The sequence below is a fragment of the Lissotriton helveticus genome, chromosome 10 (assembly GCF_964261635.1).
Source record: "Lissotriton helveticus chromosome 10, aLisHel1.1, whole genome shotgun sequence".
Lineage (NCBI taxonomy): Eukaryota > Metazoa > Chordata > Amphibia > Caudata > Salamandridae > Lissotriton > Lissotriton helveticus.
The window spans coordinates 778,820,052-778,836,714 of NC_136071.1; the positions used below are offsets into that span (position 1 = coordinate 778,820,052).

General features: G+C 42.9%; 1 protein-coding gene across 3 annotated transcripts in view; it reads left to right on the plus strand.

The window, feature by feature from the left end:
• The first annotated feature begins 6,860 nt into the window (after positions 1-6,860).
• EPC1 (enhancer of polycomb 1) overlaps positions 6,861-16,663 on the plus strand; it is a 1,518,836-nt gene continuing 1,509,033 nt past the window's right edge. The window contains exon 1 of one of the 3 annotated variants that reach the window (XM_078663339.1): positions 6,861-7,306. In XM_078663339.1, the coding sequence (XP_078519465.1) occupies positions 7,154-7,306 (153 nt within the window). In that variant the 5' untranslated portion in view covers positions 6,861-7,153. The remainder of the gene's footprint in view (positions 7,307-16,663) is intronic. The other 2 variants (XM_078663341.1, XM_078663340.1) reach the window with 2 other exon arrangements.

The following is a 16,663-nucleotide window of genomic DNA, read 5'->3' on the forward strand; positions in this document are numbered from 1 at the left end:
TGCATGTATGACGACTACAGTGCTAGTAAAATGTTTGCATTGAACACAATCTGAAGTGCGATTTGCTTTACATTACATTGAAACTGACAATTCCGTGAAAGGTGGGGTTGAAACATTTCTTTGAAAGCTTGTATTCGGTCATACCCACGAAAATACTTCAGTTTTATCAATCAACATTGTTTCTTCGAAATAACGTGAAAAACCTAACCCTCCTCTTAACCCCCCGCTTTGAGCATGGCCCTTATATTTAATCTTGCATAATTGCAAATTTAAAAAAAAATAATGCAAAGCATTGTCATTTACAATGCCAGTAACTCAAACTTTAATGCTGCGAGACCTATTGCATTGTAAATGCTTGTTTTATCAAGCGAGGGTGGGAGGTACATCAAGGACACAGGTATGATGCTGCAACGATGAGGAGTCCGAAGGAGAAGCAATGGCGAGAAAAGACGTTGTGGGTGGGGGAGCAATACTGAGGGTGGGGGAAAGAATCAACCAGTGGCGTGGGGAGAAAAAAACGAGATAGCAGCATAGAGACGGTGGGGGAAACGCACCTGGTGAGAAAGCAACGCAGTGGACATTACAAGAGTCTGAGTGAATCATGAGGGGGGCGGGAAGAGGCCCATGAGTGACTGAGCTACATGGAGTGCAGTGGAAGTGTAGCACAGGAGATAGACAGCTGGACACATGCACGCTTATGGAGTGTTTAACGAAAAAGAAAAAAAGCAGTGATTGAGAAGCAAGCATTGGAAGTATAGTAGCCAGTCAATCAAAAGAGATGGCACATAGGCTATACTCCATGAGAGTAACAAGCATGACTGACAGTCTGGGACACGAAGAAGAAACCGAAAAATGAGTGATAGGGAAGTCAACCAATAGTAAGCTATGGGCAGGCTCCAACCCCCTGGTTGTTCTTGCTAAGCCAACAACATATCTTACACAATCAGACAGCTTGGCTGTGTGGTAGGCTTGACCTAAAAATAGCAGTGTTGTTAGCAGTGATGGGCAAGTGGCCCTCCGCAGCTAGCACCATCGTCCTACAGGGAGAAAGATGAGTTACCAGCTGAGACGCAGACAGCAGTACCACAGCTGAAGGGAGAAAAAAAACTAACCCATTGAGTAAGGGGAAGGTGCGTGGAGGGTGCATAGGCAGTCTTGAGGATCATGGTCAATCGCCTTAGTTCTAGGACATCTGAGAAACTGGTCTAGGGTATCGGAGAGAAGCGCTTCCATTAAGGTCTCCGCAAGATGCTGGGATTTGTAAATACATGCAGATGTTCTGAAAAAGGAGGCAACGGGTGCAATGTGAATATCAATGACTGGAACTTGTTGGGTCATCTTTCATCTTGAGGCGGTTAAATTGTGAAAATATCATAGCCCCGACTATAATCCTGGGAACCAGTTAATAATTATGTAAACATTGATCTAGGCAGAGCAGAAGTAACGTTCAGGATGAGGACTTGAGTAGGAGCTTGAGTCTACAAAGGAGGAGAAAAGCATGCTGAAGTCAGTCATTACCCCCATGCAGATATTAAATGATTAAACTGACATAACTGAGCTGGTGGTGAAAGCAGTGGACATGAAGCTGGAGGATCTTACAGGTATGACATTGAAACTGGAACAAGCTAAAAAAAGAACACTGTGTAGAATGGACTCTGTAGTAAACGCTGTTCCAAACACATCATCATCATCATCATAGATCCAAATAAAGCTATCTCACATTGTGCAGTGGAGAAAATACTGCAAAACAATGATTTGACGAGTGCTACAACTGCTAGTGTCTATGGGCACTGCACGACTCCTGATAAAATGGTTCTATAAGTTGCTATTAGGAATGGTTCGGAAACCGCTGGTGGCAAGCCAAGATAGATGGGGGCACTGTTGGGGCGGGATCATTCAGCATTTATACAGTGGCAATGATGTGATGTTTGACCTAGGTAAGCTTCAGGAGGATTTGATACCTTATGGTTCTCCGTCCGAATTGGAAATTGTCTCCGCCATTAAGAGTCTGCGCACATCTGGTGCAATGGGCCCTGATGAAGTCCCTATCTCTGTGCTAAAATCTCATAGTACCATATGGGGTAAAATGTTATATCCAGTCTTTAGACTCTGTTTTACCAAAGGCATTGTTCCGCATTCTTGGAAAGGGAGTTTATTGGTTCCCCTCTTTAAAAAGGGGGCAAGAGACTCACCTCAAAATTACCGACAAATTGCCCTCCTAGATGCCATTGGTAAGGTTTTTGCTAAATGTTTACTCAATTCTCTAAATGACTGGGTATCTGCGACAGAAATACTACCACTTGAGCAGACTGGTTTCTGGAAACAACATGGTACCCTAGACAACCTTACTGCACTCCAGGTTTTGACAGAAAAATACATCAAAGTTTGTGGAGGAGGTGTATATGGTGCTTTTATTGACTTCTCTATGGCTTTTGATAAGGTGGACAGATCTTTGTTGTGGAGTAAGTTTTATTAGCTCTAGGGATGCCCTCAAGTTTACTAAGGTTCGTTATTGCCCTACATACAGACACTTGGTGCAGAGTATAAATGGGGGGGAGAGAGGACTATCGAGGGTTATTCCCACGATTAATGGACTTAAACAAGGTTGCCTATTGGCTCCCCTGCTGTTCTCTTTATACATACTGATCTCCCCCAGGCCTTATTACTATCCAGCAATGGTATTGTTCCAGTTTTAGGGGGAACTCCAATAGTATGCCTAATGTATGCTGATGATATCTTAATTTTGGACCTTACCCCAAAAGGTTTGAATGGCCGCCTATACGCCTTGAATACCTATGCTGAGGCCCATTTCCTAAAAATAAATATCTCAAAAAGTAAAATAATGTGTTTCCGGGGAAAGAAAAATTCCAAAAATGACAACTACCACTGGTCTGTTGGGGGTGAAAGACTAGAAGTAGTCAAATCCTATCCTTTCCTCGGAAAGGTTGTCACGAGTAGTTTAAGTGACACAGCCCATATTGAGAACAATAGCAGGAAAGCTCTTGTTCAAGGGAAGAGCCTTGCATCTCTTTATAAGGCGACAGGTAGAAGGCACTTCTCCATACTACTCGAGGTATTCCGTGCAAAAATTCCAGCATCCCTTATATATGGACTAGAAATAGTAGATATGACAAGTTGGAATTTTTTGGATTCCACTGAAGGAAAAATACTACGCAATCTCACCTCTGTAGGTACTGCGAATTCTACGTCCTCTTTGAGACTGGAATTCGGTTTGCGTAGTTCCTGGGCCCAGGCAGTTGCGAGTGTGGTGCGTTGGGTTTTTAACCTAGCCAAAGGAATGCCGGGTACGTTGAGGCATCTCTTAAAAAATGAACTATTGGGTACCTTTAATGTTTATTCTTCAATTGTAAGGAACTTTCGACAGGCAGTTGTATTATTACAGTTAGATGAATTAGATCTTTTTTCACTATCCGCGGCCCAATTGAAGTCGATATTAAAGTCGGCCTCCTGGGAGCTAGGCTATAGAGTAGACAGAGGGGCGAGTAAATTAAAGAGAGGAATGTTTCTTACCAGTAGTTTTTGTCAAATGAAAAAATCTCAGCTATATATATCCTGGAATCTCCCCCATGGAGTCCGGCGATTTATTCTATTGCTAAGGCAAAACCTACTCCCCTTAAACTGTCTTCTATCTAAATGGTATGGCCGTTCCGATATTTGAGATTTTTGTAATTCTAACTCTCAGGATGTGTATCATGTCATTTTCGTCTGTCCGGCACTTATGGTATTTAGACGCAAATGGTTAAGACCTATGTGTCTTCAAATGGGTATCTTTACAGCCTCTGATTTTATTGAAGCAATGTTTAACCCTCCAAATGAAATGTTCTGCTTTAAATTGTTTTATTATTTTAAATGTTTCATGCCGTTATATTGACAAATTGATACTATGTACTTTTCTTCGGAATTTTATTGCTTTTTTCATTTTTAATGTTTGTTATAATCATTATGTGGACCTCAATTGAGTTCCGTTATCGTAAATAAACTTGACTTGACATACCCTAAAAAAAGTCTCCAGGAATATGAGACTGAAATATACCCAATTTCATTATATCCTCATGACCCGTTTCACACACCACAGACTGCAGGTCATTTATGGCAGGAAGCCACGAACCTGCCCCAGATTTACCTTCCTAAACGCAGATTTTGTCAAATGAATTGGAGCTATACCCATCTGCGGCCATTCTGGGAGACAGTGATATGTACACTTAACACAAACCTGGGCCCATCTTTTGCCTGTTCTTTGGAAACCTGCCTACTGTGGTTGTTTCCTAGTCCTCGGACACGGAAAGTGGGCACTAAATTCCTAGATCTGGCTTTGGTCAAGAGATGCATAGCAATGTCGTGGAATTCTGGGGTGGGACCAATGGCTGCGACTTAGGTGAAGGATGCTAATGTTTCAGCTAGAGCGGAAGAGAGCCCTGATGTGGGAAGATGCCTGTAGGGTGCAACGACACCCAATTGTGGGGATGTGGACGGAAGTGCTAGAGTCATGGGAATTCCCAGAGGAGGATACAGAGGAAGATATAGACTGACAGGACGTGCCAGCCGAGGAAGCCATTGATTTACCCCTCTGGTGATATAGATAAGGGGGATGGTGCACATTAGAAGTGATGACTGGCTATGTCTCTTGAGGGAAATATGCCTCTTCACAAGGTTGCAAAACCATGCAACATGGGAGGTTGTGCCCCACCACACCTCTCATGCCCTCACTGGTCAGCTATTCTTAGTTAGCGCATCAGCATACACCAATTCTTCCCCCCCTCCCCACCGGCTGCCCTGTGGACCTCTCACATCTCCACATCAGAATGGAGGAGAGACCCCTGAGACAGCATGGTTTCCTTTTTTTTGTTTGTTTTACCAATCTTAATGTATTGGCCTCTACGAATTCCCTTGATGATACCTTTGAACATCAGCATGATGATTAAACGTGACCTGGAGGGGACTGTCAAAACATCCTGGGACCTAATGATGAGGCTGGCTACATCATGTTAAAATCAGAGATGGGGAAGAATGTCGTAAGAAGTACCTTATATGATTTCCAGTGTCATTCGAAAATCACACGGTCTGAGTCTGAGGGAAAATTGTCATGTTATTTATTATTCTTGGTATGCACAAAACCTCATACCTACGTAGGTACCATATGTCTGTGGTTTTCTTTACATGCTGCCAATACGCTACGATGACCCTTGTTTTCATTATAGAGATGCTTTCATGTGCTACATATTCTAAAAGCTAATAAATACGTTAAAAAAAAATTGGCAAATGAAACCCACACTGTAAAACTTGGAGTCGTTATTTACAACAATTTTTCAAACGCTGGTCTATTACCTATTTTATCAGAAACCCACCATCTATCCGGATTGTCACACTGGGCTTCAATTTTCGAGATTTATAAATCATAAATCAGGTAACACTTGTCGACTTTAAATAAATTAGCAAAAAATGACTTTAATAAGATAGATGATATAAAATAATCTAAAGCTTTCCACCCACAGATTATCATGCCACAGAGTGCTGCCTAATATATTTTAAGAAATCATATCAGATTCCTAGACGTGCCCAGCGTCTCCATACCCTGTTTGTACCTAAAAATAAAAGAAAAGGTATTAACACCATGTTCCTTTATCTTATCCAAATTTCTTCCTTTTATTGAGAACTACCTACTCTATTAGATACAGGACATTCATCTAAATGACCACTTGTTATATATTCACAGGTGCTAAGTTATATCTGAACATTAAACAGAGTATACTGCTCCTTGGCATATTAATCCCCTGGCCAAAGGACATAAAGTAAGCCTTTTAGATATAATCATTTACCACACTGGGCGCTACACAAGTTAGACTGGGATGTTTGGTTTTCACTATCCCTCCATATTCAATACTGTTCTCTTTACATCTTATAAACCTCCCCCCCCCCCCCACTTTTCCTTTTCTCTATCCCACCTTGTCTCAATTTTTTGAAAGAAAAATAAAATGAAGGCATACCAAGTTGATTAATGTATCCAATCGTTATGTGTGTCAGTTAAATATTGTAACGCGAAATATAGTTCATATTAACCCGCTAAGTAATGTCAATGGTTGTTTAGCATGTTTTTTTTTATTTCAGGATTTGTGGCTTTTCCTGACGAAGGCATACTTTACGCCGAAACGCGCGTCGAAGATGAAGTACTCTACCACGAGATTGTCTCTTTTTTAATAATTGTTTTTAATTAGAATTTTTTAATAAATGACAAAGAAATTGTATGTTCATATGTAATACGGTGGTTTTATTATATTGTGTTAACACTGAACATTGACATGAAAGAATAAACTTGTGTACTTTTTAAAATTACTTTGTTGTTACATTCAGTTACTTTAACTAGACGCACAAAATAAGAAATGTTATACACAATTACACTCTGTAATATATTCTAAAACGTGGGGTGTTTTTCCCGTGGCTTATTTGACAGTTTGGACAGGAACGTTATTGCTTTTAATATGGGTGTATGTTGGAAAATAGTACAATCTCGGGTTGAATGCTTGTGGTCTTTGCAGAAGACAGCAGCTATCAAGGAGGTTTTCAGTTAGTAAGGAAACATGTTGAAGCGGTAGCATTTTGAGTAGCTTAGCTGTGCAACTGCAGCGTAGCTTCTCAAACAGTAGTCACACGTGACCCTGAAAGTCTTCTTGTAGATGCCGAATGCTTCCACCCCTCCCTCCCTGACGCCATGCCCTGGGGTGACGGCTCCACGCTGTGTTATTGTTAAACCCATCGGCTCTTGTACAGTGCGCGTGGCCGTCCCGTATTCAGTCTCTCGGAATCGCGTGCCGCAGCTGCAGTGTACTGCGTTTGTGCCCGCGCACGTGCGCGATGCAGTGTGGGAATGGCTGTTTGGTGCTGGGGTTGGCTGAACGCGCGCACAGTGGAGTTTTAATGTCCGCCATGTTGGCCATGGCGTATTGAAGAGACTGAGAGAAACCGAAGCGGGGGGAGACCCCCCCCCCCCAAAAAAAAGACCGGAGTTTTCCATATCTGAAGCTCTGGTCTGTGTAACCCGAAACTGTCCATGGAAAGTGAGGAATATAATGAGCTGTGTCCGTGAGAGCGGCCACGGGCGGCGCCGAGAAAGAGCGCAGATCTTTATTTAAAAACAATGAGTAAACTGTCGTTTCGAGCACGGGCGCTGGACGCGTCCAAGGCTCTACCCATCTTCCGCTGCGAGGACCTTCCTGATCTGCACGAATATGCGTCCATCAACCGCGCAGTGCCGCAGATGCCGACGGGGATGGAAAAGGAAGAGGAGTCGGTACGTTTGAATTATATAATTATTTCCGTGCTGTGAGCTAGGCTGCCTCCCTGTCTGCGTGAAGTTCCACAAAATGGCCGCCGTGCAGTGCACGACTTCGATCACGAGCACCGCCGTGGTCAGTCGAAGTGCACACTAAGATGGGGTTTGTGTGCACAAGACGGTGCAACCCGTTTAAACCCTCCGTGCTCGGCGGATTCAGTCGGTAGGACTTGGGGGAGGGGTGAAAAACATTGTCATGTGATCCATCGTACATTCGCCATTTTGTTTTTGGCCTGGTCGGCACTACACTACACTTTATTTCTGTGCCAGGGCGCGCGCTCGTGCGCGCTACTTATGTGACGTTTGCGCGAGCACGAACATAACGTTCACAGTTGCCGGTAGAGACACTGTCTATCAGTAACATTGTCAATAAATACAATTTCAGACACCAAGGTGTGACCCTCGAAGTTCGTACTACGATCTACATTCCCCAGTTATGCTTGCGTCGAAATATTCGTGGAATTAAATTGACCGTTTCTTGCTTCAAAATATTTTTCCTGGAATATCGAAGATGTTGTCTAAATTGACGTAAGAGTCTTTCATGGCATGCTTTTGGCAATGTACACATAGGAACTGATTCAAAAAAGCATTTAGGCTTCGAGGGTAAACAGTACAGTGTAGTAAGTAACCAGGAGACCACAGGAGCAGCAATAGAGGTTTATTGCAGGAAACAGAAGGAGTCACCTCAACACAAGCTGGCCAGGCACAAACTGTCACCAGCTAGAACACTAGAAGGAGACAGAGCCATATACATTCTGGAATGGATGACACAGGTAAGAATTGTGGTGGAGTAAAGGAAATAGAAGAAGGATAAATATACAACACATCTCCTCTCGTAGAATAGAAATAAAAGGAATAAAAGGAAACTTAACACAAAAGAGTAGACATGTCATTGAAAGGAAACTTAGCACATGGCTAAAGAACAATTCCTGAAATAAAGACAAAAGACATCATAGAATGATAAGCGTTCGAACACAAATAATTATAAGCAAAGAGAACATCATATAATTAATACACAAGTAATTATAAGCGGTGAAAACATCAAAATTAATAAGCATTGAAAGGGACACACGTCACCCCTCTAAAAGAACTAATCACAACAGAAATCATTCAAATGAGCAGGAGGTCTACGGCTCCTTTGAGTTCTGATGGCAGGTAAAGAAGGACTTGAAGAAGTAATGGGGTTAGAATCAGTAAAGGAGTTGGGAACGAGATCAGTAATGGAATTGGGAAGAGACACAGCGTGATCAGTAGCATCCCCTCCACCGTCACCCCTAGCCACAGGAACAGGAACCACAGGACTCGGAACCGGAGAAGGAACAAACATGAAGCCTGAGGAGGGAAGATCTTGGACAGGAGAAGGGACAGGAACAGAACTAGGACCAACTACAGAGCTAACGCTACCTTTCTGATAGAGGGCAACCCTCCTTAAGTTCCACTTCTCCCCATTGGAGAGGACAACATAGTGGGGATAGACCATCTTAACCAGAAAAGGACCACGGAACTTGGACAACCCGCCAGAAACACGACCTGACTTTACCTTGACAAGGTCACCTCTCGCAATTTTACCAACTACAACCTTGGTGGAGGTCCCATCACCTTCACGAGGTTTGTGAGAGGAGACCCTAGGAAGCAGACCTACAGAACTACAACTAGAAGCGCCCTTACCGGAAGGAAACATAGAGTCCTTACGAGAAAGCTTGGGGACCACTCTGGAACCATCACCTAAAAGAGACTGACAAAGCAAATTTTTGAGCCAAGAGGGAATGAGTTTGGTGCTGGGAACTCTACCCCTCATCATCTCAAAAGGGGATTTGGAGTGGGAACCATGAAGAGTGGTACAATATGCATAAACCATTTCACTAACAAGGGAAGAGACAGAAGAACCACTGGAGAGGGCCATTTGAACGGTGCCTTTCACCAATCTATTAAGGCGTTCACAGATACCATTACCCTGAGGGTTGTAGAGAGAGGTCCTATGGTGGGAAATACCGCAATCAGACAAAAAGGCTTGCATCTCATGCGAAACCAACTGTGTGCCATTGTCAGTTATAAGAACACTAGGGAAACCTTCTCTAAAAAATAAAGACTTAAGGTGATTAATGGTAGTAGCCGTAGTGATGTCCTTGAGAAACTCCACAGACAACCACTTAGAATGGCAGTCGACAATGACAACAGCAAACCTCTGAGAAATAGGCAGTTCTGCAATGGGACCTATGAAATCTAAGCAGATGGAGTGCCACGGAATTTCCGGGAACTGCAACGCACCCATTTCAGAACCCACTGAAACCTTAAGTCTCTTCTCACCCACCTTGCAGATAGGACAATCCTCGACCCATGAGGAGACCATGGAGTCCACACCGGGCCACCAGAAGTTGAGCTTGAGACGCTGTTGCGTCAGGGTTTGGCCAAGATGACCCTCATGTGCTAAGGAGATGAGCTTCGGTCTCAAATCAGCAGGAGGTACAAATTTGTCACCACGCAATATCACATTGTCATTGCAAACAGACAAATCATCTATGATTTTGAGAAAAGGACGGACAGAGACATGGAGACAGCTCTCTCTGCGTGAACCTAATTTGATGAGCTGGATGACTTCCTGTAACACAGTATCTCTAGACATGGCATCAACCCACTCAGAGCGAGAAAAGGAGCTCTCAGAAAGAAAAAGCACATCGTCGATCCAAGCAACATTCGCATCACATCCCTCCAGACTGAAGCCAACATCAGAACCAGACGGAACAGCCAACCTAGACAGACAGTCGGCCTGGAAGTTCCTCCACCCAGAGATGTGTGAAATGTCAAAGTGGTATTCCTGGAGTTTAGAGGCTAACCTTGCCAACCTCGGAGAACCAAATGCTCCACCCCCAGGAGAAAGAATGCGGATGAGGGGTTTATGGTCAGTCTTAAGGTTGAAGCGGGTGCCCCACAGATATGGTCGAAAATGATGAGCACCCCACGCAGCAGCCAAAGCCTCTTTCTCGATAACAGAATAGTTCTGTTCACATTTCGAAAGGGTACGTGAGGCAAAGGCAACTGGTCTGTCACCATCCTTGTGGGACTGAAGCAAAACTGCACCGAGGCCACAGGCACTGGCATCTACCAACAAAGTGGAGGGCTTGGCAGTATCAAAGGGTGCCAGAACCTTAGCACTGCAGATAGCCTCCTTAATTTCATTAAAACAAGTTTCCATTTCAGGACCCCATGAAAATTTGCAACCCTTCTTCAATAAGGTTCTCAGAGGCAAGGTCTTCTCTGAGAACTTCTCCACAAATTTGGAGTAGTATTCGATCAAGCCCATGAATGACCGCAACTGGTCCTTGTCAGACGGGCAAGGGGCTAAGCGTATTGCATCAAGAAGGTTCTTCTTGGGTCTGACGCCATCGACTGAAATCTCATGTCCCAAGTACTCAATGTTCTCCACAAGAAAAGAGCACTTTTCCCTACGTAGTGTAAGGCCAGTGTCCCAGATTCTGTGTAGGACATTCCTGAGAACAAGGTTGTGGTCAGTCACAGACTCTCCAAAGACCAAGATGTCATCTTGAAAGAATACCACATTTTTGAGCCCCTTAAAGATTTCGCTGACTAATCTTTGAAAGACACTCGCCGCCGAAATCAGCCCAAAGGGAAGACGAGTAAATTGAAAGATACCCTCTGGGGTGATGAAGGCGGTAAGATGTTTCGAGGACTCATGGAGCTTAACCTGATGGTAGGCGCTCTTCAGGTCGAGCTTTGAGAAATATCTCGCCCCCTGAAGAGTGGAAACCATCTCCGTGATGTTGGGTAATGGGAAGGTGTCCGCAACGACACACTTGTTTAGGGACCTGAGGTCCACACAAAATCTCAATTTTCCGTCTGATTTTTTAGAAATCACGACGGGCGAAATCCATGCTGAAGCTTCTGTAGGCTCAATTACACCAGACTGAAGCATCTCTTCAATTAAAAGTTTTACCTCACTCTGGATTGATATAGGAATCCTCCTTACCCGATGCTGCACTGGCAGACTACCCTTCTTTAACTTAATGAGATGGGCATACCCCCGAAGTTCACCCAACTCCTCCCTGAACACAGACCCAAATTCAGACAAGATGATTTCAATAGAGTCATCGTCAACAACCATAATTTGGTTCTTTGCTCTAGGATTGATGACGATGTAGAGGTCATATTGATGTACCCACCCTAGAATAGGCGGGCCATCAATGGAAACATAAACTTTCCCAAAAATAGACCTTTTCTCAAAAGCAATCTCAGATTCAAAGAAACCCAGGATTTCAATTTTCTGGCCATTGAAACCCTTAGGTGAGATATCACTACGCTGTAATTTCACCCCTTCCCAAAAGGCATTGAAAGTAGACTTGGGTATAATGGTATGTCGAGAACCCGTGTCAACCATCAACAACACCTCGTGGGAGTCAATCTTGAAGATGGCTTTGGGTCTGGTTTGTCTCGGATCATCACAGATGACATCAACATCGTCAATGACCAAAAGCCTGTCAGGTTCAACTCCAGAATCATCAGTGTAGTAGTCATCAACAGTATTCACCCTCTGTCTATTTTTGCTCTTGCACATCTTGGAAAAATGTCCGACTTTCCCACACTTCAAACACTCTTTGTTTGATGCAAAGCAAAACCTGGCGTCGGAAGAGTGACTGCTGCTGCCACACCTGTTGCAGACTTTGCTTACTGAAGTTTTCTTGACAGTGGGTCTGGGTCTATTTTTTACTACCGCAACACTGTCTCCAGAACAATGTTCACACCCCACAACGTTACCTTTGTCGGTAACCACAGAAACTTCTTGGTGAGGAGTTGACTTGTGCGAATCAAGGACCTTCATGCACTTACTAGACTCTTCAATTACTTTGGCCAGATCAATTGCGTCTTTCAAGGTAGGATTTTTGGCTGCCCATAGCCTCTCTTGGATTTTCTTACTTGAGCACTGGACGACTAATTGATCTCTTATGAGCTCGTCATTCATAGAACCGAACTTACACTTTATAGAAAGCTCTCTGAGTCTGGCCACAAAATCATCTATGGTTTCTGACTCTTTTTGGCTTTGTGTATAGAACTTATATCGGTTCATGATCAGATTCTCTTCCTTTGCAAATCTGATCTCCAAGCGATCAACCGCTTCCTTAAACTCATCAATGTCATGTCCGCCAGCTCTGAGTGTGATAGGTAGGAATCTAAAGACCCTCTGCCCTTCTTTGCCCAAAGTGCTCAAAAGGATAGCTTTTTTCCTTTTGGGTGAAAATTCCTGTCCATCTAGTGCTTCTAGGTAATTGTCAAACATGATATACCAGTCCTCCCAAGGTATTTCAGGTACACCAGGTTCAGGTAGGAACTGGGGAGGCGAATTTACCACAAATTGTTGTGCCATGTTCACTGATTGTAGAGTGAAAACAAAATAACCACAAGTTTTGCACAACAAAAACTAAGAGATTGTAGTAACAGTTCTTACCATTCATAAGGTGTCCAAACAATATTGAAGTACTGCGACAGAGTTAGGCAGAAGTTTTAGGGTAAACGAGTAAATTCCTTTCCAATATCACCAAAAACGGCTGGAAGACAAAGTGAGGTTTGTAATGTAAACACTAGACGACAAAATGGCTGTTGCTGAAAACGAGGCTTGGATTTCGGTTGAAATGAGGCTTGGAGGACAAAGGCCTGAAGGAAAGATGGCCGCTGGCGAAAACGAGGCTTGAATCTGTTTGGGAACGAGGCTTGGAACTCACAGGGAGCGTCTCTCACCGAGGAAACTCGTTGCTCTCGCTTCGGCTGACTCGCGCACAGCTTCTCTGACGACAGCTGGTTTCCAGGGTAACAGGAAGTGGTGTCTCGAGCGTTGCTCGCGCATGCGCTGTACTCACTGCGCAACGACTGACGAGTCTGATGCGTCTCCACGGCAACCGAAGACGGTGTCTCGAGCGTGGCTCACACACGCGCTGCGCTTGTTCAGCAATGGCTCACCAACTCCGTTGTTTGGGTGACGTCAGCGCTGGTAGAGCTCGAGCTCCGCTCCGCTTTCTAGTCTTAAATTAATGGTAGGATTACCAAATTAATTGTAGGATTGCCACAGATGGACGCCTTCACTGGAAACAGAAGAGGAGAACCTTGGCAAGATCTGCACGCCGTAGATTCGTTTCTTGTTGAGGAAAACTCCTGCTTTCCGCTGAAAATCTTGAAAAGTATCAAGATGAGGTCTTCAATGGTACTGGCCAGCAGGTAACGTCGCCAAAATTGTAGTAAGTAACCAGGAGACCACAGGAGCAGCAATAGAGGTTTATTGCAGGAAACAGAAGGAGTCACCTCAACACAAGCTGGCCAGGCACAAACTGTCACCAGCTAGAACACTAGAAGGAGACAGAGCCATATACATTCTGGAATGGATGACACAGGTAAGAATTGTGGTGGAGTAAAGGAAATAGAAGAAGGATAAATATACAACATACAGCAGTTGTATTTTAAATACCCGCTTATATGAATTTGTGCATCGATCCTTAAATGTCCCAACTCCCAAGTAAAAATTTGAGAGCACCGTCCTTTCTATATATACTAACTGCATATGAATATTCCAATCTTTAATTTCTATTTTAGATGTTTTGGGGCCACTTTAGGATTACTGCTTTATGCACTGCAACATGTATTGTGAGTAGGTCCCTTAGCCTATGTCACATATTTGGATGAATTGGAGTGTATGCAGGATCATGTTTAGCTGTGTCAGTGTAGGCTTGGCTCTGTTACTTACACATACGATCCTGATACTGTATTAAACTTACATATGTAAAAGAACCATGTGTTTTTGGGAGTGCCATAAACTCCTAGTGCATCAAACACACAAGATGACAGTACTACGTTTCCTTACTTACTGGTAATCTTCATTACCCCGATTAAGGTCCTCCTCGTCCCAGTCCTTACAATGTGAGGCAGTCCTATTAAAAATGCTAGTGTTTTCTTTATTTCCATTATATAAGCCCCTTCCACCCACCACCATGCCTGTTATCAACAAGTCCGGACACAAACACCGTGGGAGGGGACTGGGACAAGGAGAGCCTTAACAGAGGTAATGAAGATTACCGGTAAGTAACGAAACATTACTCCCTCTTATGTCCTCCTTGTCCCTGTCCTTACAATGTGAGGACCACACACGCAGAAAAAACATGAAGTAAAACGCAGGACACCAGGGATCCGTGCAAATGTACAAAACATTTACTCAAACAAATAATTAAGACACTGCACCATTCAAGACGCCAACAGCAAAACTGTCCACAGAGGTGAAACGTCTTGAATAATCAGGAGACAGTAGAGGAGATTGAACTCGCAGGTTTATTGGAAACACCTTATCCATCAGACACCAGGGAGCAACTGACCCTTGAGCAACCATGTGCATTCTAAGTTCTATGTTCTATAGAACTTACATATTAATGAGAAGAAAGAAGACCCTACACATCTCCCTTTCAATAATGAGATACACTTGAAAATTAATAACAATATGAACATGAATGGTGTACAAACTTACACAAATACTAATATAGTTTTTAAGCCCTTCGCTGCTTGCGTCGGCCAACGGCTGTTGCGTGCACTACCTCCGTAGTGCTGTGCACATCCGTTGGCCGATGCGGCCCTGCCCACTGCGCTAAACCGGAATTGCCGCTGCGGTTAAGATATCAAAAAAATAAAATATTTTATCTTAACAAAAAGCTAAAGAACATAATCTTCCAGATATTTAGGTACAGTTGTTCTACGATCACTACGTCTCGTGTAAGTGTTAATTGAGACATTTGTGCGAACAAACATGTTATCATTAAATTTATTTTTATCAGGATTGTTGTTGAAAACAACAACTCTGCTCAAATTCCAAATCCTTCCATTCTCCAACTTAACTGCATTTCTGAAACATTTTATTAAACGCATGGGAGCCGTGTATTTAGACCAACATAAAGCTCCTACGGGAGCCTTTACACGTACTAATTCACCTACTTTCACATCAACTTCTTTAACATTTTTCCTTTTATCAAATTTAACTTGTTATATTTTTGATGCTTTTCTTCTCTTTGCCTCCAACTACCAATGTTATTGTCTTTCACACCGTTACCCCAAATTATCCAAGTAGGTCATAATCTAGTATTAGGAGCTCTCCCTTTGAGTAGCTCAAATGGCGTTTTCCGAGTAGAAGTGTGAGGAGTAAAACGATGAGCTAGAATCCACTTTTGCAACTCTTCCTTCCAATTCAAAGAGTTCACTCTAGAGAGTTGAATATTTTCTTTTATTTCTCTATTGAACCTTTCAACTGCTCCATTGGACTCAGGGTGATAAAAAGCAATTTTTTTATGCATAATACCACAGGATAAAAGAGTTTTTGGAAAACCTCTCTTAAACACATCTTGTAAAAATTAAATCACACAATTAGATGTTACCTCTATTACACATGAAACTTCAACGCATCTAGAGTAAAGTTCAATTAGGACTATCAAATAAGGAGTATGATTCTCACCATTGAGTGGACCATCAAGATCGATGGCTATATCTTACCAGGGACCATCGGGTAGTCTTCTACAAACCATAGGCACAGTTCGAGGAGTAAGTATCTTATCACTTATCTTGCATTGCATACACTCTTACCTCTCACTCAGTTTCCGCATACATTCCTGGCCACCAGAATGAAACTCTGGCTTTCTTTGGTTTTTACTATACCGAAGTGACCCTGATGAGCTTCCTCCATTAAATTTTTCCTAAGAGAGCAAGGAGGAAACAACTTAGTTAGTGCCCCTTACTAATATCTCTTTATCAACAGATAGTTTGGTTGCAATCGTACGCCAAACTGTAGGCAAAGAATTATCAAATGAATTCTCAGATTTAATCCTATCTATAACTTTTTTCAGTACACTATCTTTTTGAATCTCCTCTTTTCGCTCATCTTCTTTTATTACACATGAAGTTATTTCACAAACGCTAACCTCTTCTTCAATAACATCATCCACAAACTTATCTTCCTCAATGTCACATACAAGGCGAGACTGACAATCCGCTGTTACGTTATGAACACCGTGAAGATGCTCCACTACAAAATTGAAATCTTGAAGACCAATAACCCATCTTCTTATCCGAGAGAAAATTAAATCTATACATTTTTTTGAAAATATTTCTTTCAACGGTTTATGATGAGAACAGACTTTAAAATGAGTTCTCCAAACAAAATTCTGAAACTTATTCAGTGCCCAGAAGAAGCCTCTTTTTCAATTACATGCAAAACATCAAGGCGATAATGCCGGACAAACGTATGATGGGACTGCCAAGTAGCCACCCTACAAATCTGCT